This window comes from Medicago truncatula, chromosome 8, assembly GCF_003473485.1.
Source record: "Medicago truncatula cultivar Jemalong A17 chromosome 8, MtrunA17r5.0-ANR, whole genome shotgun sequence".
In the NCBI taxonomy this organism is placed as follows: Eukaryota; Viridiplantae; Streptophyta; class Magnoliopsida; order Fabales; family Fabaceae; genus Medicago; species Medicago truncatula.
In genome coordinates this window covers 41,125,631-41,149,075 of record NC_053049.1, presented here as the reverse complement: position 1 = coordinate 41,149,075, position 23,445 = coordinate 41,125,631, and the positions used below count along the sequence as shown (strand labels likewise).

The window sequence follows — 23,445 nt, the reverse complement described above, 5'->3', positions numbered from 1 at the left end:
AGTTTTCCATTCTTTATCTCTACTGGTGCCTAACAAAAATACACTGAAACTTTCTTTTACTAGATAATTAACCCTAATCAGGAACAAGAAATCCAAAATGAAAGACATATAATGGTGACACACTTGACATTTTATTGTCAATAACAAGTTCTATATGCCTTTAAGGAATGCTTCTTATGCAATCACATTGCTTTAGTTGAAGTTCCTTCATGAGTGGTAAGATGATTCAATTGTTGATTCAAGTAAGTCACTTCTGAAACATTATACTCCATATCTATGGAAGTTCTAATATTTCAGAAATTTCAACAATGGTTAAAGTATATGTTAGATAATATTGTCTGTAGAATAAGTAGGGTTGACTACAACAAGTATAAGCTTATGCTGAGAGTATCTACACCCATCTTAGTTACTGATTCCTCTGTTAGAAGTTTTTCTAAATTGCAATTGTTAAAATCGTATATGTGATCTATTATTATTAATGACTTTGCAGTAAAAATGGCAAGAGAATGTTATTCAAATTATTAATAAGACGTATTTCTTCTAAATTTGCACAAAGCACCCAAAATCTCAGAAACCGCCTTTATTGTATGAAACACGGCTAACCATATATAATAACAAGATTATTTATTTGGTCTATTATGCATTATTTGCCTATACTTCAACCCCTGACCTCAAATTTCAACTCTTGCATTATTTATCAAATAGCTTTTAGTAGGACACATAATAAGAGTAGGATTAGCAGGACTCTTAATATCAGATTTTTTTCAGAAGAGAGTCCCTAGCAGCTTTAAGTTGGCGAACCGCAACTCTTATGCCAATGCGCTCATCTGGATTGTCAGCAGTGCAGGACATTCCAACTCCCATAATTGCATCCACACAATGAAGTTGTAGATTGGAGTCTGTAGCAGAATCATCATGGGAAATGAGGGATAGAAGCTGAGGGTCGATGACCTGAACAGTCTTGTTTTTGAATGCTGACTGCACCCATTTTGTTATGCCCAGGCCTCCAGTGAAGCAATCATCTTGGGGACTTTTCCCAGAAAAAAGTTCAAGCAACACTATCCCAAAACTATATACGTCCCCTGCTGCTGAAGGTTTCTCTCCCCATCCATACTCTACATTGGGAAAAAAAAAAGAGTAAATTATTGTTAAACAAACAAAGCAGGAGAGAAGTAAGAATATTAAATATAATTGATTTTGATATGTTTGGAATAAAAGTCTGTGCTTGTTTGGTTCAATTTTGGAGGAGAGGAAATTGATTCCAGCGATGTTCCGATTTATAATTGATTTTGATATGTTTGGATGCTTTCAACTACAATTGACTGTTAGCCTAGAACTTATTGTTCAACTCACTTTCAAATGAATTTATCCAAACATAAATAAATCACTTACATTTAATTCACTTTTTGTCATATTAAATTTATACTTGAATGAGTTAAACCATTCTTGAAAAGAGAAAATTGTCAAGGTACTAACCTAAAAAAAAAGGGGGGGGGGGTACTAACCTGGTGGTATGTACCCAATTGAACCTCTAAGGACATGAGTGGAGCTGATGGAAACTTGATTAGTTGATCTTTGAATCAGCAACCTAGCCAAACCAAAGTCTCCAACCTTTGCAGTCATATCTTCATCCAGGAGAATGTTGCTTGGCTTTAGATCACAGTGCGCAATAGGAGTTTCACTATCATTGTGCAGGTAATCTAATGCAAGAGCAACATCAATAGCTATATTCAGTCTCTCCATAAGATTCAAACCGTTTCCATTTGCATGATTTTTCCTCCCCTTAATCCAATCTTCCAAACTCCCATTACTTAAATACTCATACACCAAAGCCAGAAAATCATTGTTTCTAAAGTCAACACTAGAGCATGATGTGATTAGCTTAACCAGATTTCTATGCCTTGAATTTTTCATGGCCTCACACTCTGCAAAGAAACTCTTTAAAGAACCTGTTCTTAGAGTATCAAGCACTTTCACTGCAGTAGTACTATTTCCCTGACTTAAATGGCCTTTATACACTGATCCAAAACTCCCAATTCCTATTAAATTTTCTTGGCTGAACTCCTCAGTCGCCAAACGAAGCTCGTCGTAAGAGACCATTGGACCCTGTTATTAGAGATAATGTTAGTTAAGTTAGGTATTCTCATTATCTTCTTCATTATCATATGGACTCATGTGTAAATAGAGTCCTTGTATTCATAATTAATCAATTGATCAAGTTATCAATAAATGAGATATTTTAGTAATACCTGTCGATGTATCTGTCCAGATGCTGATGTTGCTGTTACCTTCACCTTTGAATACTTCATGTATAGTAGCAAACCAATTGCGAGACATAGTACCAACGTTACCACAATAGCTATGATGATATAAAGTCTGACATGTGATCTCCTATGGACTTGAGGCACACATGAAAACTGCAAGCATAGTTTTTTATTGCCTTCTAAGTGGACATTAGAGAGATTTTGGAAAACTCCACCACTAGGAATGTCTCCTTCTAGATCATTGTAAGAGAGGTTTAAAAGCCGAAGGACTTGCAAACTTTGAAGTTCAATAGGAATTGGTCCCGTGAGTAGGTTGGAGGACAAGTCCAAAGTTTCCAAAGCTCTCACTTCTCCAAGAGCTTTTGGAATGGAACCTGAAAGCATATTCCTTGCCAAAAACAATTTCTCCAAGCTCAAACAACTGCTGAATGAGCTTGGAATGCTGCCATACAATTGGTTGTTGGAAAAGTCAATGGAGGCAATGGTAGTCAATTTCCCAACTTGAGGTATTGGTCCACTCAACAAGTTCATAGATAAGTTTAAAACATTGCTCAAAGTTGGTAGGTTGAGGATTTCCGCAGGTATGCTTCCATTGAGTTTGTTGCTAGATAAATCCATGTAGAGCAGGTTTTGAAAATTACCAAAACTTATTGGTATTCTACCAACAAGTAAATTTCTTGACAAATCAATCTTGTTTAAGTTTATGAGATTACCAAGAGAGTTTGGAATAGCTCCTGTTATCTTATTTCCATCCAGATATAGCTCTTGTAGCTCCTCTAATTGGCCTAACTCATTTGGAATCTCACCACTGAATGAATTGTATTGCAAGTTTAACAACTTCAAGCCACTAAGACGACCAATGGACAGCGGTATACTTCCATTGAAACGATTCTCTCCCATGTATAATATTGAGAGTTCCTTGGAGAGATTTCCAATGGTTTCAGAAATAACACCTTCGACCATGTTTCCATCAATTGCGAGAAAGTTCAAGTGAGTACTGTTTGTCAATGAAGTAATGAAATCCAAACCATTGACTCCTGCATTGACTATCCTGTTATAGCCAATATTATACATGTGAAGAAATGGGAGATTTCCTAAACCAGGTGGAACTGTTCCTTCCAAATGGTTAGAGGCCATACGGATAACCCTAATGTTTGTTAGGTTATGCAAAGATCCTGGAATTCTACCTGTGAACTTATTGAAACAAAAATTGAACACTAATAGCTTTGGAAGTTTATGACCAACATCATAAGGAATCTCACCCGAAAAGGAGTTTGAAGCTAAAGGCAAGTTAACAAGGGAAGACAAATTGTAAATAACTGGTGGAACAGTTCCAGTAAGATTGTTAAGAATGAGATCAAGCTCAATTAAATTATGTAACCTACCTAAGTCATTAGGAATCCAGCCACTAAGAGTTGGTGCCAAAACTAATATTTTTTAGAGTAGAAATATTTCCTAGAGATTGTGGAATTGTACCATAGAAGCTATTCTTTCCAAGTTTTAAGACCTGCAGCATTTTCAAGCTGCTGATGTGTTCAGGAATTCTGCTTACAATCTTGTTTGATGACAAATCAAGAATTTGAAGCTCATCTAAATTGGTAAGATTTGAAGGAAACATGATTCCTTCAAATCTGTTGGAACTCATATTTAGAACTCTCAAATTATAGAGATTGGTAATTTGCTCAGGAATGAATCCTGTGAACTGGTTATCCTGCAATTGAAGGGACTGAAGAGAGGACATGTTACCTATATAAGGGCTTAAGTTACCTGAGAGTCCGAAGCCTGAAAGGTCCAAGCTAGTCACTCTTTGGTTATGCTTGTCACATAGGACACCAGTCCAATTGCAAGGAGATGAATTATGGATCCAAGAGGATAATGGGGGAGGAGAAGTGTTATTATTGCTTAACTGAGATTTTAATAAGATTAAGGCTTCTTTGTCTGTGGTAATGCTTAGAGTGGTTGATGATACACCAACTAAAAGGTTGTTGAAATGGATAAAGATCATTAATAAGGCAAAATGAAGAAGTAAATGAGAGAACAAAGCCATGTTTGCTTCTTTGGTTTGCTTTGTTTGCATGCAGGTTTATGATAATTATGTTATGCAACAAGATGTGTATTTATAGTTTGGATCCACTCCTCTCTTACATCAGTCATGTCACATATGTCATTTTCATGCATGTATCTCAGTTTGACCCAGTCTCAGTGGTTATGCAACACTAAAATGAACGTGCCTTTTCTTTTTACACGACATAAAGAAAGACTTAATTGGGAAGAGTTTGTGTTCAAACTTAAAATGTGGTTATTATTGTTTATTAACTAAAAAGAAATATGGGGTTGTCTTTTTTGTCAAGTAGTTTAATGATTAGAGAAATTCACCTTAAAGGATTTAACGGATTTATTGACACCAAATCTCAACCACTTATTTTGTTTGATCCAATGGTCTGTAATTATTAGTTAAATTAATTCGTGTGATATTCTCCCCCGTAACCCATCTGATTGCAACTCATCTTTTATACTCAATCTGCCATCAACACACCAAAGTTCATGAAATCATTTCTTCTCAATTTAAAGGGTTTTCTATGTGATCAATTCAAACTATATTCTAAAATTCAAAATCAGATTCTATAAAATAATGTTTCTTCTCACCTGTTTCAATTTCAAACCCTCAATTTCCACACCTAAAATCCTTTCAATCGTTGAAAACTCATCTAAAATACCCTAGTTTCACTAGTTTCCTCTAATTGGGATTGATCTCATGAAATTTGCAATCCATATATGGGGTACTAACCAAAAGGTGGATGCGTTGGAGAACATCAAATTTTCAGGAAGCAAAGAAGGAGCATCATGATGTGATGGTGTTTTCAAATTGATTTTTTTTTTTTTTATCAATCAAATTGAGTTTTTGTGTTAACTAAAAAGAATAATACATTGCGATCAATAATAAAGATATGCACCTTGAGTGAATTTAAAAAATAATTATTAGCTTTTGATTAAAAAAATTGACGGTTGTGATTTGGTGTCAATGAATTCGTTGACACCTGGTGTCAACAGATCCTGACTATATATATATATATAACAGCTAAATTATATTAGAGGTCATTTAATAGTAATAAATTAATCAATTAAGTTTTTTTCGCACCACTTAAGTCCTTTAAGTTAATTAATTATAACAAGTTGGTCCTTTAAGTTTTTCAATATCAATTATGTCATTTAAGTTATTTAACCGTAATAATTTGGACCCAAGTCTTATGCAAAATACTTAAAAACTAATTTATTACAATTAAATAACTTAAGGACATGAGTGATACCAAAAAAACTTAAAACATCAACTTATTATAATTAAATAACTTAAATACCTCCTTTATAAGTTTTTATATATCAATTTTTATCACACTTAACAACTTTCTCACACTTTCTATAAATACAAGTTTTATTATCATAAACCTTAATGATAAAGTCTTTTATTTTTATTTTTAGAGAAATTTTGATTTATTTGAGTATTTTCCGTATGCATTTCTTTTATGTTTGCTTTAGAAAGGTAATTGTCTATCTTGTATGTGAAAGACACTTGTATTTCCCTTGATCTCTAGTTTTCTTCATTGTCTTTGAACATTCTCATCTAAAGACTAAAGTCTACATGACTTTAAATGACAGAATTAATGAGTTAAGCGTCTTTTTATTTATGGTATTTTTTTCCTCTAAATTTTCCTTTTTACTGATAAAGTCAATAGTTTTTTTTTTTTTTTTAAGTTAAAGGAAACGTAGCTTGAGATGATGGATTCAATTCTGAACAGTGAAAAAAAAATCAAAACTAATTACTAATACTTTTTGTAGTACTGTTCATTTGAAATGGAAAAAAAGGAAACGTTTTGAATATAACTAGACCATTGACCCGTGCGTTAGCACGGGTCATATCGAAAGTAATATTTGACAATAATAAGTAACAAAATAGTTTAGTTGAAGATTAAAATATTAAAAAGCATATACGTTGGTACTGTACCATAACATATATTTCCATGACATCGTCCTTGGCACTGTAACATAACATAATATTTTAGAAAGTAAATATTTGACATTAAATGCAAAAGTGTGGAGGGAAATTAGGTGAGAGAATTAGGTTAAAATTAGGTTTAATTTTGCGAGGCAAATTAAGATTTATAAGTAAGAGAAAATTGTCAGTGGCTTAGTGGTGAAATTGTTGAGAAGAAGCCATTAAGACTCGGATTCGAATCCCTGCAAAGGCTTTTTTTAAATAAAGATTTTTTAGATTAATTGTGTGGAGAAAGGAGGGAAATTTTGAGATTAAAATTAGGGTTTAATTAGGGTCAAGGATAGCTTAACGGATTATAAATAAGAGATTTAATGATTTGTTTAAAAGGGCGATTGATATCCGTGAAAAGGTTTTTTTCAATAAAGATTTTTTAGATTAGATTAATTACGTGGAGAAAGGAGAGAAATTTTGAGATTTTCTTCATTGTCTTTGAACATTCTCATCTCAAGGCTAAAGTCTACATGACTTTAAAAGAGAGAATTAATGAGTTAAGGCGTCTATTTATTTATGGTATTTTTTTCTAAATTTTCCTTTTTACCAATAAAGTCAGTAGTTTTTTTTTTTTTTTTTTTAAGTTAAAGGAAACGTAGCATGAGATTCTGGATTCAATTCTGAACAGTGAAAAAAAAAATAAAAACTAAATTACTAATACTTTTTGTAGTACTGTTCATTTGAAATGGAAAAAAAAAGGTAACGTTTTGAATATAATGTATAGTCATATACAATATTTATCACACTTTGTACAAATATACAAGTTTTTAAAAATCAAAAACCTTAATAATATAGTCTTTTATTTCATTTGGGAAATTTAGATTGATTTGAGAATTTTCCCTATGCATTTCTTCTCCTATGTTTGATTTAGAAAGAAAATTGTGTATCTTGTATGTGAAAGACACTTGTCTTTCCCTTTATCTCATCTGAAGGCGAATGTGTACATGACTTTGAAAGATACAAGATTTTGGCTAATGGACAGCCTCTATATCTCTCTTAAATTAACGTGCATCAATCTCCAAGTTAAAAGGGATTTCGAAGGTGGAATTTCTAGGTTTCGAATTAACTTGGAAGGTCTTTAGAAAATAATAGCTTCTTTTAAAGATAACAATCCTAAACTAAGTGGTTCCGAGATAATATTTCTTGTCTTTGCTCAATGGGGATTGTAATAAGTTGAACCATTTGATGCAATGCAGGATAAGCATGAAGAATATTGGAGTGGAGCACCATTGATAGTTGGTGATGATGAAGTCCTTTACTTTTAGCTTTTAGCAAATTGTGCAAATTTGAAGGAATGCTAGAGTTGCTATCAGGAAATTGAGTGATTCACCATTGTCAACAATAGCTCCCGTGAGCTAAACTCAGTTGATAAGGGACATTTTTCTAAACTGCACTTGTTAAAATCTTATTTGTGATCTATTATATCATACAGTAGTTTAAATAGTTTTGTAAGAAAAGTAGCAGTTTCAATATTATTGCTCTGATTTCTTTGTTTCTTTTGCTAATGAATTATTAATGACCTTGCAGTAAGGAATGTTATTCAAATGATTAATAAAGACATTTTTATTTTTATTCTAAATTTGAATAAAGCATCAAAATTATCAGAAGTCGCCTAGTGTGGTAGAAATGCATATCAATATTTACCATATATAAATAATGTCAAGGTTATTTATTTGGTCTATTATACATTATTTGCCTATATTTCAACCCCTGACCTTAAAATTTGAACTCTTGCATTATTTATATCCAATAGCTTTTAGTAGGACTCTTAATAAGAGTAGGACTAGCAGGACTCTTAATATCAGATTTTTTCAGAAGAGTCCCTAGAAGATTTTAGTTGGCTAGCAGCTATTAGTTGGCGAACCGCAACTCTTATGCCAATTCGTTCATCTGGATTGTCAGCAGTGCAGGACAGTCCAACTCCCATAATTGCATCCACACAACGAAGTTGTAAATCAGAGTCTCTAGCAGAATCATCATGAAAAATGAGAGATAGCAGCTGAGGGTCAATGACTTGTGCAGTCTTGTTTTTGAATGCTGATTGTACCCACTTTGTTATGCCCTGGCCTCCAGTGAAGCAATCATCTTGTGGACTTTTCCCACAGAAAAGTTCAAGCAACACTATCCCAAAACTATATACATCCCCTGCTGCTGAAGGTTTCTCTCCCCATCCATACTCTACATTGGGAAGAAAAAAAGTACATTATTGTTAAACAAACTAAAGCATAAGAGAAGTAAGAATATCAAATATTCAATGTTTTAGAATGTTTACTAAAAGGTTCATAAAGAAGGAATAGAATTCTGAGTGCATGTTTGGTTCCATTTTGGAGGAGACAAATTTGATTTTAGCGGTGTATAATTGATATTGACATGTTTGGATGCTTTCAAGTATAGTTGATTTTGCCTACAAAATTTATTCCAACTTGAAGATAGAAAGTGTAGTTTTTGCCTCTACAATTAAGTGTCAGCCTCAAACTTATTGTTCAACACACATGAATGTATCCAAACATAAATAAATTTACATGTAAATCACTTTTCGCTAGAATTGATTTTACATAATCAATTCAAAATAAATTTTTGGCACCGCAAAACCAAACACACACTCATTTGCATTAAGAATCTATACTTTGAAGGAGTTAAAACATTCTTGAAAAGAGGAAGTTATCAAGGTACTAACCTGGAGGTATGTAACCAATTGAACCTCTAAGAACATGAGTAGAGCTGATGGAAACTTGACTAGTTGATTTTTGAATCAGCAACCTAGCCAAACCAAAGTCTCCAACCTTTGCAGTCATATCTTCATCCAGGAGAATATTACTTGGCTTTAGATCACAGTGCACAATAGGAGTTTCACTATCATTGTGCAGGTAATCTAATGCAAGAGCAACATCAATAACTATATTCAGTCTCTCCATAAGATTCAAACCATTTCCATTTGCATGATTTCTCCTCCCTTTAATCCAATCTTCCAAGCTCCCTTTACTTAAATACTCATACACCAAAGCCAGAAAATCATTGTTTCTAAAATCAACACTAGAGCATGATGTGATTAGCTTAACCAGATTTCTATGCCTTGAATTCTTCATAGCCTCACACTCTGCAAAGAAACTCTTTAAAAAACCTGTTCTTGAAGTATCAAGCACTTTCACTGCAACAGTACTATTTCCCTGACGTAAATGGCCTTTATACACTTTTCCAAAACTCCCAATTCCTATTAAATTTTCTTGGCTGAACTCTTCAGTTGCCAAGCGAAGCTCATCGTAAGAGACCGTTGGAGCCTGTTATTTAAGATAATGTTAATCAAGTTAGTTATCCTTATTATCTTCTTTTTTGTATGGACTAGTATGTATAAATAGAGTCTGTATTCATTATTAATCAATTGGTCAAGTTATCAATAAATGAGATATTTTAGTAATACCTGTGGCTTTAGCTGTCCAAATGTTGATGTTTCTGTCACCTTCACCTTTGTATACTTCATGTATAGTAGCAAACCAATTGTGAGACATAGTACCAATGTTACCACAATAGCTATGATGATATAAAATCTAACACTTGATCTTTTATGAACTTGAGGCACACATGCAAAATGCAAGCATAGTTTTTTGTTGCCTTCTAAGTGGACATTAGAGACATTTTGAAAAACTCCACCACTAGGAATCTCTCCTTCTAAATCATTGTAAGAGATGTTTAAAAGTTGAAGGACATGCAAATTTTGAAGCTCAATAGGAATGGGTCCTGAGAGTAGGTTGGAGGACAAGTCCAAAGTTTCCAAGCCTTTCACATCTCCAAGAGCTTTTGGAATGTAACCTGAAAGCATATTCTGGGACAAAAACATTTTCTCCAAGCTCAAACAGTTGCTGAATGAGCTGGGGATGTTTCCATACAATTGGTTGTTGGAAAAGTCAATGGTGGAAATGGTTGTCAATTGCCCAACTTCAGGTATTGGTCCACTCAACAAGTTCTTTGATAAGTTTAATACATTGCTCAAAGTTGGTATATTGAGGATTTCCACAGGTATGCTTCCATTGAGCTTATTGCTAGATAAGTCCATGTAGAGCAGGTTTTGAAAATTACCAAAACTAACTGGTATTCTACCTACAAGTTCATTTCTTGACAAATCAATCTTGTTTAACTTTATAAGATTACCAAGAGAGTTTGGAATATCTCCTGATATCTTATTTCCATCCAGATACAGCCCTTGTAGTTCGTCTAACTGACCTAACTCCTTTGGAATATCTCCACTAATTGAATTGTAGCTCAAGTTTAACAACTTCAAGCCACTAAGACGAGAAATAGACGAAGGTATACTTCCATTGAAACGATTCTCTCCCATGTATAATATTGAGAGTTCCTTGGAGAGATTTCCAATGGTTTCAGGAATAACACCTTTGAGCATGTTTCCATCAATTGCGAGAAAGTTCAAGTGAGTACTGTTTGTCAATGAAGTAATGAAATCCAGACCATTGACTCCTGTGGTGACTATCCTGTTATAGCCAATATTATACATGTGAAGAAATGGGAGATTTCCTAAACCAGGTGGAACTATTCCTTCCAAATGGTTAGAGGCCATACGAATAACCCTAATGTTTGTTAGGTTATGTAAAGACCCTGGAATCCTACCTGTGAACTTATTGAAACAAAAATTGAAAACTAGTAGTTTTGGAAGTAAATGACCAACATCATAAGGAATCTCACCCCAGAAGGAATTTGCAGCTAAGGCCAAGTTAACAAGGGAAGACAAATTATATATAACAGGTGGAACAGTTCCAGTAAGATTATTAAGAGTGAGATCAAGCTCAATTAAATTATGTAACCTACCTAAGTCACTAGGAATCCAGCCACTAAGAGAGTTTGTGCCAAAACTAATATTTTTTAGAGTAGAAATATTTCCTAGAGATTGTGGAATTGTACCATAGAAGCTATTCTTTCCAAGTTTTAAGACCTGCAGCATTTTCAAGCTGCTGATGTGTTCAGGAATTCTGCTTACAATCTTGTTTGATGACAAATCAAGAATTTGAAGCTCATCTAAATTGGTAAGATTTGAAGGAAACATGATTCCTTCAAATCTGTTGGAACTCATATTTAGAACTCTCAAATTATAGAGATTGGTAATTTGCTCAGGAATGAATCCTGTGAACTGGTTATCCTGCAATTGAAGGGACTGAAGAGAGGACATGTTACCTATATAAGGGCTTAAGTTACCTGAGAGTCCGAAGCCTGAAAGGTCCAAGCTAGTCACTCTTTGGTTATGCTTGTCACATAGGACACCAGTCCAATTGCAAGGAGATGAATTATGGATCCAAGAGGATAATGGGGGAGGAGAAGTGTTATTATTGCTTAACTGAGATTTTAATAAGATTAAGGCTTCTTTGTCTGTGGTAATGCTTAGAGTGGTTGATGATACACCAACTAAAAGGTTGTTGAAATGGATAAAGATCATTAATAAGGCAAAATGAAGAAGTAAATGAGAGAACAAAGCCATGTTTGCTTCTTTGGTTTGCTTTGTTTGCATGCAGGTTTATGATAATTATGTTATGCAACAAGATGTGTATTTATAGTTTGGATCCACTCCTCTCTTACATCAGTCATGTCACATATGTCATTTTCATGCATGTATCTCAGTTTGACCCAGTCTCAGTGGTTATGCAACACTAAAATGAACGTGCCTTTTCTTTTTACACGACATAAAGAAAGACTTAATTGGGAAGAGTCTGTGTTAAAACTTAAAATGTGGTTATTATCAAATAAAAAATGCGGGGTTATCTAATATTTTTAACTATATTAATTATTTATTTATCAATATACCATTATTTTTTTATATATTTTCTTCAACCAATAATAAATAATATTTTGAAACATAAATTAACTTTCTAACTCTTAAACGAAAAAGAATTGTACAAACAGTAATAATTACAAACAAATTTAATATTACTAACTTTTTTTTTTATAAAAGTAATTACTACCAACTTTCTTAATTTTTGTAATTTATTCAAAAGGGTATTATATTTAAAGCCGTAGGTAGCATTTTTTTTTTCTTTAGTAAAACTACAATTGTGATTTATGGAAGGGCATATATAACTTAATTTTTTTCCTCAAAAAAAAACTTTTTTTATTCAAAAAAAAAAAAAAACCCTAATTTTCAGTTTCACGCGTGAAAGACAAGTTCAAGAGCCGCAATCTTTATTGGTCAAACAGTTAGCTACTACCATGGACTTTATGCACTCATCAAGTCTTCAATCAAGACTTCGTCCCAAAAAAAACTTCAAACAAGTGCACTCATCAAGTCTTCAATCAAGACTTCGTCCCAAAAAAAACTTCAACAAGACTGAAGTCTGAACCGAAATCGGAATTCGGATCTTTGTTTTTGGCTGCACAAAATAGAGTGATCATAGATAAAAGAATTACTCTCTAGTCCCTAATTATAAACACTCTTTTAAAAATGTTTTTGCCTTTAAATATAAGTTCTTATACAAATAACTATGTGCATTTATAATTTTTTCAAATATACCTCTAATTAATACAAATAATTTATCTTAGAATATAAAAAGTAAAATTAAACATATATATAAATAAAAAAACAATTTAGTAATAATATTTACACACAAAATGGATACATTAACTACACTATCAACTTTTATTAATATTTGTGTATTTGATTGGGCTTATAATAAGAGACATAGGAAATATTAAAACTTTCTTTTGGTAAAGTCGACTTTTGAGCTTGCGGAGGATAACCAGGGCCAGCCCTAGGCATAGGCTAGGGATGCGACGGCCTTGAAACCTCTCTCATAGTCCACACCTTATGTTTAAAATAGTTACTAAGTGTATTTTTTTGGCTTTTTAGGGAAAAGACTATTTTTATAATATACTTGTTTGTATATTATAGTGTGACGAACATTATTTTGATCAAGTCTCCTATACACATGTGGTCCTTACGAGTAGTATTTTTTTGTCAATTATATTGGTCCTTGCGATAATTTTTTTTCTTTGAAAAGGTGGTCCTTTTTTTTGAGAGGGAAAAGGTGGTCCTTGCGAGTATTAAGTATCATGTGAAATATGATTCAATTTTTCATCATTGATAACGATAAATATGTAAAATCAAAGATCATTATTGCAAACTATATTTGTTTAATGTTATTTTTTAATATAGCTATTGGATATAATTCAATTTTCCTCATTATTTTTTAAACGGAGTATTTGAATATTATACTATCCAATAATGATGATAATGTATAAAAAAGTTAATTATAAAAAATTTGTTTACATGCAAAAAAAAAAAAATTGTCCAAAGAATATATACAAGAGAAATGTTAGCGGAACACTCTTTTTAATTTGTTAAAATCACATGGGTCCCACCAAATTCATATAGGTCCCACTTAATTTGGTGGGACTCATTTGAGTTTTATTTTAACCCATCAAAAAGAATATTTAAAAAATATGTGTTAAATGTGTATTGATATCATTCTTCTATATTATACAAATACAATACAACCATATATAATGTTGGGGCATTGATGATCTAAGATTTTCTCCATTAAATATGGATCTAAGCGTAATGTTATGAGTTCGAATCCTATCATTAAAATACAGTAGTGTTAAACTTGTTGATTAGGAGTTTTATCATCGAGTACAGTTCTACCTAACTTGAAAAATTAGTTTCTAAATGATACTCAATTCACACCAAGTATAAGAATATGGACCCTTCACTACAACAACACATGCTTCTATCATTAGAATGACTCAGGGGAATGGAAACTACTGCTGAATGAGGATCAAACTGGTCAACCACAAATATACCTTACTACCCAAAATAAAAATGATTACATTGTTTTCATCAAAATATAAATCAATGGACCACATGTATAGGTGAAATTTGTCCAAAATCTAATCTACAACCCAAACTTTGTTTATTAAAATAACAACATAGTACGATCATAAATAAAAAATGAAACCAAGAAAGAAACCATTCAACCAATTAATAGTAAGAACCAAAATATAATTGTCAAAGAAATAAAATAAGATAATAATTAAATTGTATGATGTCAGCTAGAGATAAATGTAGAGTGACCTATTGGCCTATAAATAAAAATCAATCCCACACTCTGATTTTGCATATTAAGAAAATGGATACATTCTTGCAATCCTTGTTACTAATTTTGATTCCTTTAATAGCATTTTTCTGTTTTTTCCTCAAAACAAAACAAATTGGCACAAAAAACATGCCACCAGGTGCTTTTGGTTGGCCATTAGTAGGTGAAACATACCAACTTTTGTTCAAAAACATTGAAAATTTCATTCAAGAGAGAGCAGAAAAACACTCCTCAGAGATTTTCAAAACAAATTTATTTGGAGAACCAACTGTGGTTATGTTTGGTCCTGCTGCAAATAAATTCCTTTCAATAAATGAATCAAAACTTGTTAAGGTCTGGTACATGAAATCTCAATGCAAGTTATTCAATCTTCCTGATCAGAATCAGAATCAGACTCAAGTAGGTGTTGCTTCGCCTCCGGTGAAGGTTTTAGGATTGCTTAAACATGAAGGAATAATAAGATACATGGGAAACAACAATAACATTGAATCAATCATACAAAAACATTTCATAACACATTGGGAAGGAAAAACAGAACTAAAAGTGTACCCTTTGGTGAAATCATTTTCAATTTCATTAGCTTTTCAATTTTTCTTAGGAACTGATGAAACTCATTATGTAGACAAATTTGCCACCAAGTTTGAGAATTTGTTTTCAGGGATTTATTCAGTTCCAATGGATTTTCCTGGCTCTACATATCATAGAGCAATAAAGGGTGCATCTGAAATTAGGAAAGAGATTCAGTATATGATTAAAGACAAGATTGAAGGTTTGTCAAAAGGGAAAGTTATGGATGGTTTATTAGCACATATAGTTGATGCTGAAAAAAGTGGAAAATATGTGCCTAAAATTGAAATAAGTAATACCATCATGGGGTTGATGAATGCTAGCTACATCTCAATAGCTACCACTTTGGCTTTTATGATCAAACACATTGGGTTAAGTCCTCATATCTACCAAAGAATCATATCAGGTAATTTAAAATAGAAATTATACTATATATATATATATATATATATATATATATATATATGCTTATGTTTCATTTTTAATTAATATGTGTACTGTATATATTGAATCAGAGCATGCTGATATTAAAAGATCCTCAAAAGAAAGTGGTACATCACAACTAGATTGGGATAGCATACAGAAGCTAAAATATACATGGGCTGTTGCATTGGAGAGCATGAGACTATACTCTCCTGCACCAGGAGCATTCAGAGAGGCTAAAACAGATTTCACCTATGAAGGCTTTACCATTCCAAAGGGATGGAAGGTACCTTCAAATTGAATTCATCATAATATATTAAGATATTGCCTATATTCATTAAAAAGTAGTAACATGTAACTTAAATTGTTACTAAATCATTTGTGAACTTGTACTTTAACAGATATTCTGGGCATTTATTGGAACAAATAAGAATCCCAAGTACTTTGATAAACCTGAAAGTTTTGATCCATCTAGGTTTGAAGGGAATAATGTTCTTGCACCATACACTTATATACCCTTTGGATCAGGACCAAGATCTTGTCCTGGAAAGGATTACACACGGCTTGCGATTCTCACTTTCATTCACAATCTTGTAACAAAGTTCAAATGGGAAGTTATGCTTCCTGATGAGGAAGTATCTGGTGCTATGATACCTATACCAACAGAGGGAATTCCTATCCGTCTTCATCACTTGTTTTGATGATCATGAACGTGTGTTTGGTTCTGCGGTGAAAAAAATAAACATAATACAAGCAGAAAAAATGTAAAAGTGATTGTGTAATGATCATAGGCGTTGATTATTCTCTATTTATTGGGATAGATTTAGTTTCCTTATTTTCTAATTCCCCCTTGTATATAAGTTTGCACGACCCCATTGTAAAATACAAGTTAATTATTCTATGTTATTCAACTTCAGTGCATTTCAAGGTCTATTGGTTTAGTATTTTATTTTATTTTTCATTACAAATAGCGCTGAACAAACATTGGTTCAGTATTTTAGATCCTAAGACACTATTTTATATATATCATTTATTATTTATGATTTTATTGGTTAAACTATCCTTACCTCACGATCGGCTTTGAATTACTATGATCTTTTTCTCTAAAAAAAACTGGAGGGATACTCCCAAAAAAATCATAGTAAAAGAGTTCTCTAAAAAACCTAATGAAAGATTTGTTAATTAGTACTACTTATCAATCAATGTTTTTTTTTTGAAAGAATTAATATCAATCAATGTTGGAGTTAATCCCACCAAGATATGGATTTTTGTTGCAACGCTAGAGTTTGAGATTAGTATGATGATATTCAACCAATGAATAAACGACATTCGACAACGAGATACTACGTAGTGGACCACAAAATCATAAACCAAAAGCGACAGGAATAACACGTAAGATGCCCCAAAAGTCCTTTTGATTATGACATGCATGATGAATATGCACATGCATAACACCAATGTACTGAAAGAATATTAAATTAGATCAAGAAGACATGTGAGAGACAGCAGAAAAAACACCATAAAGGCAAAACTTGCAAAGAAAAATATCCATTTATGGTGCTTGTTGTTATAATTTACTAGCTCTTGTGTTTCCGTTTTTTCTATTGATTGATTGCATTTGGTTATAATTTTTTCACATTCAAATAAATAATTAACTTTTATTGTTGGAATTGTTTATATTATGATGAGATTTAACTAATTTTTTAATAAATATTATACAAAAGATAAAATTGTTAGAATAGTTTAAATAATATTATATTAAGACATCTTTTCCACTAGAATCGGAGGGCTACCATTAAAAAAAAATAGTTTAATGAAGGATATAAGTGGAAGATAAAAATCTAACCCAAAAATCTTATATTCCCTTTATATATGAGATTAAGAGCAAACATGGTAAGTATAAATCAATTTTACACTAACAATCAATAAAAAAGAAGTTATTTTTGCTACTTTATATAAACTTAGTTTACACTATCACTATACCATCACTTTAATCCCTGTTTGTTTCAAAGTTGGATCCATCTTCCCTAAATTATGTATTTTTAAAATCAAAAGATTGTAATTACGTTTTTTTTCCAACTTCACCAAATAATAGCTCAGTTCATGAATACATATACAAGTAAGCTTAATGTTCCCTTGAGTCATAAGTTAGAGAAAAGGCATACCAGAGCCTCGGCATTATATTATTGAATCATATTATATGGTCAATAATACATATGATGAATCGACTAGTAACTCCCTAAGAAACAAATTACCCAATACCAATCACTGAGTGCAAGAAGAACAAAAATATATCAACCCTCTCTTCTAATACCTAATATAGCAAATATAAGTGCAGCTATAACATGGATGCTGCTGCTAGGATTGCTTCTAATCTTCTGCTATGTTAAGATTCTGAATAATTCAATATACATTTGGAATCCCATATCCATCGTGATGAGATTTCTGCCATCTCCATGCTGTCCGTAAACTCTCTTCAAGATTAGTGCGTTGCGCAGACCATTTTAGTTCACGGTTGATCTTTGTTGGGTCACTATACACCTCGGCGTAATCACCGGGACGACGAGGAAGAAACTCTACTTTAATGTTCACCCCAGTAGCCTTTTTACAAGCTTCAACAAACTCCTTCACTGAACTACCTGCAAAACAGAAGCGTCACGATTAGCTTGAGACAACTAAGAAAATCAAAGCATTGCATTTGTATTCCAAGTGTTTTTAACCTACCCTTTCCAGTGCCAACATTGTAGATTCCAACCTTAGCTGGCACTGCCTTTTCAAGAGCTTTCACGTGAGCATCAACCAGATCTGTTACATCAATATAATCTCGTATGCAAGTTCCATCACTTGTCTTATAGTCTGTTCCTCTAACCTGCAAAGTACCAGCAAATGCAATTGCAACACTCAGTTTCAGGCACTTGAGCATAATCAGGCAATCAACTAGATGATTTTCAATTGGGCCGAAATGGCTAGTAACGTGAAATAATACACAAGACACTTCTATGTAGGGAAGCTACTCTAAAACAATATTGTCAATCGCAGATCACAGTAAAAGGGATTTGTCCAAATCCTGCTACACAGCAGCGCTATAGCACTGCTATTTGACAACACTTTGTACTAAATAGGGACATAGTGTATTGCAGAACAATTGTGATTTGTTCAAGTTCTGCTAGGCTATAGTGCTGATATAACCGCTATTAACAGCAGTGCTCTAAAATGAAACAAAAACACGTGAAATGGACTTATAAATCCAAATGCTTACTAAATTTTTCATAGGAACTTATAATACAACATTTTTCTACGAAGTATTCATTCATATACCCCCAACCTGCCAGTCTCCTTTAAAAGATCCATATTTGCAATCTCATACTTCTGTGAAGATTCCCATTTTAGGCAAAACAAAACAAAAATATCATCCTACCTTTAATCCAGGAATAATACCACGAGCCGCATCAAAGCAGGCGCCGGATATTCGACCTTGCTCTCGCAATTCAGGTCTTGGAGCCTCACCCAATCTTCCTTCAGGGTCAGATCCAATCACATTGAAGTATCTGGTTGGTTTCACATGAAACAATATATCAATCAATAATAACACAACTACGGCCCTCCCTTTTCTAAGATATTTATATATTCAGAAACATATATAGCTTAAGTAACAAAGGATGGAATAAGATATGGATAAACTATTGGAGGAAAATGTACATGTAAAAAACAAACCTGAGAATCATAACTGCCATGTCGGAATTTTTAGAAAAGTCAAGGATGATATCCTCTGCCATCTTCTTGGCTTTACCATATGGATTAATTGGAACCTGATATGTAGACCATCAATGTTAACACTAAATAATCAGGATGCAATTTTTTCTCAACCAAAGTTGAATTTCCTACCTGCGGTGTTACTTCTGTAATAGGCATCTTTTCAGGTTCCCCATATGTTGCACATGTACTAGAATATATCAATGTCTTCACATCATGCTTAGCCATAGATTCCAATACCAACAATGTATTTGAAGTTATATTATGATAATACCTGACAAACATAACGATTAGAAACTGAAAAAAGAATCAATTTTAACAACGTATTCAACCGATATTACTGTTCTTAAAAGAAACCAGACACACTTACTTAAGAGGATCCACAGTGCTTTCCCCTACGTATGCAACAGCAGCAAAGTGCATCACGGCATCAAATTTATTCTCCAAAAATATCTTATTAACCTAATAACCAGTTAATTAAACAAACTTTCATGGGCTTTGCCTACATGTGCACCAATAGAAGTAAAAGTGAAACAACAAAATACTTCTTGTAATAAAAGAATGATACCGATTTTTTATCTCCCAAGTCAGCGTATATAAATTGAAGCCTTCCGGGTTCTGGAAATAGATCTTGAAGAACCCTGACAGCACCCAAGTTTCCTCGTGACAGATTGTCCTGCAGTAAAGAAAAATTGTCATGATTGTAGCAACCAAGTTGATAGGTGCATTTGGATTTTATTAGAGAACCATTCCATTTTATCAATAGACGTAGACATACTACTATGGTGACACGGTAGTTATCCTTCAGAAGACGGAAAGCAGCATGCGAGCCAATATAGCCTGCACCCCCTGTTACTAAAACGTGAGTGACCCCAGGTTCGTGGAAGGCAAACTGAAAAGGGAAAAGATGCAGAAATGAAACACAATAATTAGATAATAACAGAGTAAGAGTATAATATATTTTAGCACATAAATAACAAAAATTCGAGAGGAAATTATAACTCAAAAGAAAATGAATCCTCTATTTAATCACCCCCCTTGTCTCTTCATTTGTCATATATCTCTAATAACTCTAGTGAAAATCAACGAAACATACCCAAAGTTAATTTTTTAACTGAATTATAGATAAGCATAACCCGTCAATGAGTAATGATAGAAATGCCAAAGAAACACAGGACTAGTATATCTGCAGCAGTAGGCTAAAAAAATGACCTCTCAAATCTCAAAGGTCTAATAAATGCCTCTTCTATGAGTATGATCCAACATGAACGGATAAAATCTGACAGATTATTGCAGTCAAGAAAAATTGTTTCCAGATGCATAACAAGATCTATAAACTATACATACATTTTCCAAGTTCAATTCTGATTTCTATGTGAAAATTATATTATAACACCAATTACATGTGGTGTATACAGATACAAGTACAACAAACACAACTGATGCATAAACATGATATAGACATTTTGATGGTATCAAATGGATATGAAGATTACCGGACTAGGGGATTTCAAAGACGGAGATCGCTTGATCATGATAATACATAGCGACGTTAGTGCAGCAGCAAGAAAAATCTTTCCAACAAAATTGCCCTTCTTTTTTGGATCCGCGTATTCCATGCCTAAAAAATAAAGGAAATAATAAGATACTAGATTTTCAAACACCAATTACATGATAATACCCTCATAAGAACACAGCTAGAATATTGACAAAAGATATCCTTCAGTCCATGTTTACTGAAAAAGGTAATGTAACGCTTTCCTATCCCATTTTCAAATTGATTAATACTTCAATCTAAGTAACCAATCTTCGTTTAAAACTTTAAACTGATTGTGAGTTTGGCGGATTCATGATGTGCAACTGTGATTTTGGTAAAAGCTATACTTTGAAGCTTAAAAAAAAAAAAATCACGGTGTCACAGTTATTTAGTCAAATTCACCATGTTTCCAAACATGCACTAAAGAACTTGAAATATGGATGACAGAATCTTACTTCCCATTGTTGTAGGTCTGGTTGTCCTTGCTTGAGTTCTAGACCTAACCAAATTTAGCATTTGAAAAATCAGACTAACTTAGTGTGAAGAATGCAGTCCTATTCCTTGACACCAATAATCAAATCAAGCTCCACTCCTAGACAGATCTTCAGAGACATACTGCAATAAAAATCAGACCATATAAGATATTTTCTTTTCTAGAATTGAAAACAACCAAAACAAGTAAAAAAAAAAACACCAAACAACCAAAAAAATATATAAAAAACAAGCAAATAATTGACTCTTGTTTAACATAAGAGGAAAAAGAAATAACATGGAATTCAAATTAAATGAATATAAAACTTTTTAATGCAATTCACCAACAAAGTGGGTGAAGAAAGAGTTTGAAGATCCACATAAACCATGAGAAGAAGAAACCAGTGATATGAGTGATTGACAAAGCACATAAAAACCAAATGTCATATATAATTTGCAACACTGTTATTATTACTAAAAGACATGCAAATCAATTATGAGTCAGAGCATTAAAATCAAAATAAATTGAGAAAGAAACAAACAAAGCCGAACCACTATCCTACGTCCTTAAGATGCAACAACCGATGAATAAAAGATCAAAATTTATACAGAAAAACCAATATAGAAAACTCCACATAGAGATTCAAGATCCAACACATTACAAAATCAAATAAAACCCATTTATTATAATTAAATTTCAACACACCCCGCCTAATTGAAATTCAATAATACATAAAAAGGTACAAAATTTTAAAAAAATGTAAATAATTTGAAGCTTAAAGAAAAACAGCCCAGAAACAAAAAAATGGTTGTGACAGTGATAAGATCTTAATAGAATGTGTACCAGAGAGTGTGGAATAAGAAGAGAGGAAGAAAAACGTATAGAATAGAAATATGGAAGGGTGAAAGAGAAGGGGTGAATGTGAATGTGAATGTAAATGGACGGGTGGTGGATGTGGAGAGAGAAGAGAGAGAAGAGAGATAAACGGGGAGACAGTCTTGTCCTGTGCGTGGAGTGCAGTGCATGATGTATGTTGTGAAAGGTGTTATGTTAGAGAAAGAAAGGAAGAGAGAGAAAACGCACACTGCAGGAATGAGAGCAACAACAAACAATAACGACATTGTCCTAGGATTGGAATAGGATGTTTTTTAAAAGAAAAAAATATTAAATTTGTTTATGTTAAATACTTCATCCAATTTTATTTTTTAAATATGTAAGGAAAATATGTATTTATCCTAGAGCTTGGTTGTATATCAATACCTATAGACAAAATTTATTTGAATTTTATATTAAAATATAATAATAATAATAATAATAATATGAAAACAAGATATTGATTGATTCAATGACTATATATCCAACCAAACTATATGAAATGAATATCACACACTGTCCATCAGTCTGAAACTAAATACTTTAAATTTTGTTGATACAATTATCTTTCGTAAAAAAGAATCACATGGAATATGTTATTAAGTATACAACTCATATTTGTTAATTTCGATGATCATCATTGAATTCGTTACAAAATTTTGTGGATTTTTTTATAGACAAATGCTAGTGGTTATGTTTTTTTTTTTTAATAAGTTAAATTATGGTTTGAGACCTTTAGGAGAGGCACACTCACAAGTCTCAAGCCAATATCATCAGACCAACTCAAATTGGTTGTTAGTGGTTATGTTAGTTTATGAGAATCGAATTTCAAATTACTTTCTCCATCAAACTTCTTCAACGTTTCTTAACTCACCAACCAAACTATTTATGCAGGACATACTTTTTGTGCTTTAAAGTCTAATTACTGGCTAAATAAACAGTAAATAGACAAAATGGTTCTTTTTTTTTTTTTTTAAAGTAATCTACTTGCAAGAGCTCACACATTTAATTTTAAAGAAGTTGGGTGTTCGAGATTCGAACGCTGACCTCTACATATAATATGCAATATCTCTACCAACTGTGATAAACTCACGAAAATAGATAAAATGGTTCTTAAAATTGTAAGTATTAATCAAAACAAATATTGAACTTTACTAATTGTCAAATATGACTCCGGTGGTATAATATGTTTGTCAATGTAGTCCATTTTTTTTTTACAAAGTCAAAGTAGTCCGTTTGTTAACTTGTTCAATTAAAAATTGTAATGTGACCCATTGAATAAACTTGTGAGTGTAATTCGAAATTAACTAATAGGTTCCGGTAAAATAAAAACGTAATTGTTTTTAAAATTTTCTAATCCTAGAGAGCATAGAGGAAGATTGGAAAAAAAATGTAGAACCTGAAATTTAGGAAGAATATATTAA

General features: G+C 32.6%; 3 protein-coding genes and 1 pseudogene across 6 annotated transcripts; 1 reads left to right on the top strand and 3 right to left on the bottom strand.

Annotated features, from left to right (window-relative positions):
• Nucleotides 1-509: 509 nt before the first annotated feature.
• Nucleotides 510-4,352, bottom strand: LOC11432153 (putative receptor-like protein kinase At3g47110; annotated as a pseudogene).
• A 3,572-nt stretch (nt 4,353-7,924) lies between these two features.
• LOC11432152 (putative receptor-like protein kinase At3g47110) lies at nt 7,925-11,829 on the bottom strand. Its single transcript, XM_003629954.3, has 3 exons — nt 9,725-11,829; nt 8,984-9,584; nt 7,925-8,484 (listed from the first exon to the last, which is right to left on the bottom strand). The coding sequence occupies exons 1-3, from the start codon at nt 11,816-11,818 to the stop codon at nt 8,108-8,110; spliced, it is 3,072 nt and encodes a 1,023-aa protein (XP_003630002.3). The 5' UTR covers nt 11,819-11,829; the 3' UTR covers nt 7,925-8,107.
• Nucleotides 11,830-14,421: 2,592 nt separating this feature from the next.
• LOC11442528 (beta-amyrin 28-monooxygenase-like) lies at nt 14,422-16,327 on the top strand. The gene is made up of 3 exons (XM_003629953.4): nt 14,422-15,369; nt 15,479-15,672; nt 15,788-16,327. Exons 1-3 carry the CDS (start codon nt 14,430-14,432, stop codon nt 16,085-16,087), a joined length of 1,434 nt encoding a protein of 477 aa, XP_003630001.2. The 5' UTR covers nt 14,422-14,429; the 3' UTR covers nt 16,088-16,327.
• A 1,207-nt stretch (nt 16,328-17,534) lies between these two features.
• Nucleotides 17,535-22,250, bottom strand: LOC11432151 (UDP-arabinose 4-epimerase 1). 4 transcript variants are annotated; one of them, XM_024773911.2, is made up of 11 exons: nt 22,232-22,250; nt 21,132-21,291; nt 20,636-20,760; nt 19,918-20,031; nt 19,708-19,815; nt 19,510-19,601; nt 19,272-19,413; nt 19,101-19,195; nt 18,805-18,934; nt 18,111-18,255; nt 17,535-18,025 (listed from the first exon to the last, which is right to left on the bottom strand). In XM_024773911.2, the coding sequence occupies exons 2-11, from the start codon at nt 21,190-21,192 to the stop codon at nt 17,790-17,792; spliced, it is 1,248 nt and encodes a 415-aa protein (XP_024629679.1). In that variant the 5' UTR covers nt 21,193-21,291; nt 22,232-22,250; the 3' UTR covers nt 17,535-17,789. The 4 variants fall into 4 exon arrangements, with proteins under 4 accessions (XP_024629679.1, XP_024629678.1, XP_039685283.1 ...); XM_024773910.2 differs by lacking the exon at nt 22,232-22,250 and adding an exon at nt 21,992-22,178; XM_039829349.1 differs by lacking the exon at nt 22,232-22,250 and adding an exon at nt 21,492-21,627.
• Between the last annotated feature and the right edge of the window lie 1,195 nt (nt 22,251-23,445).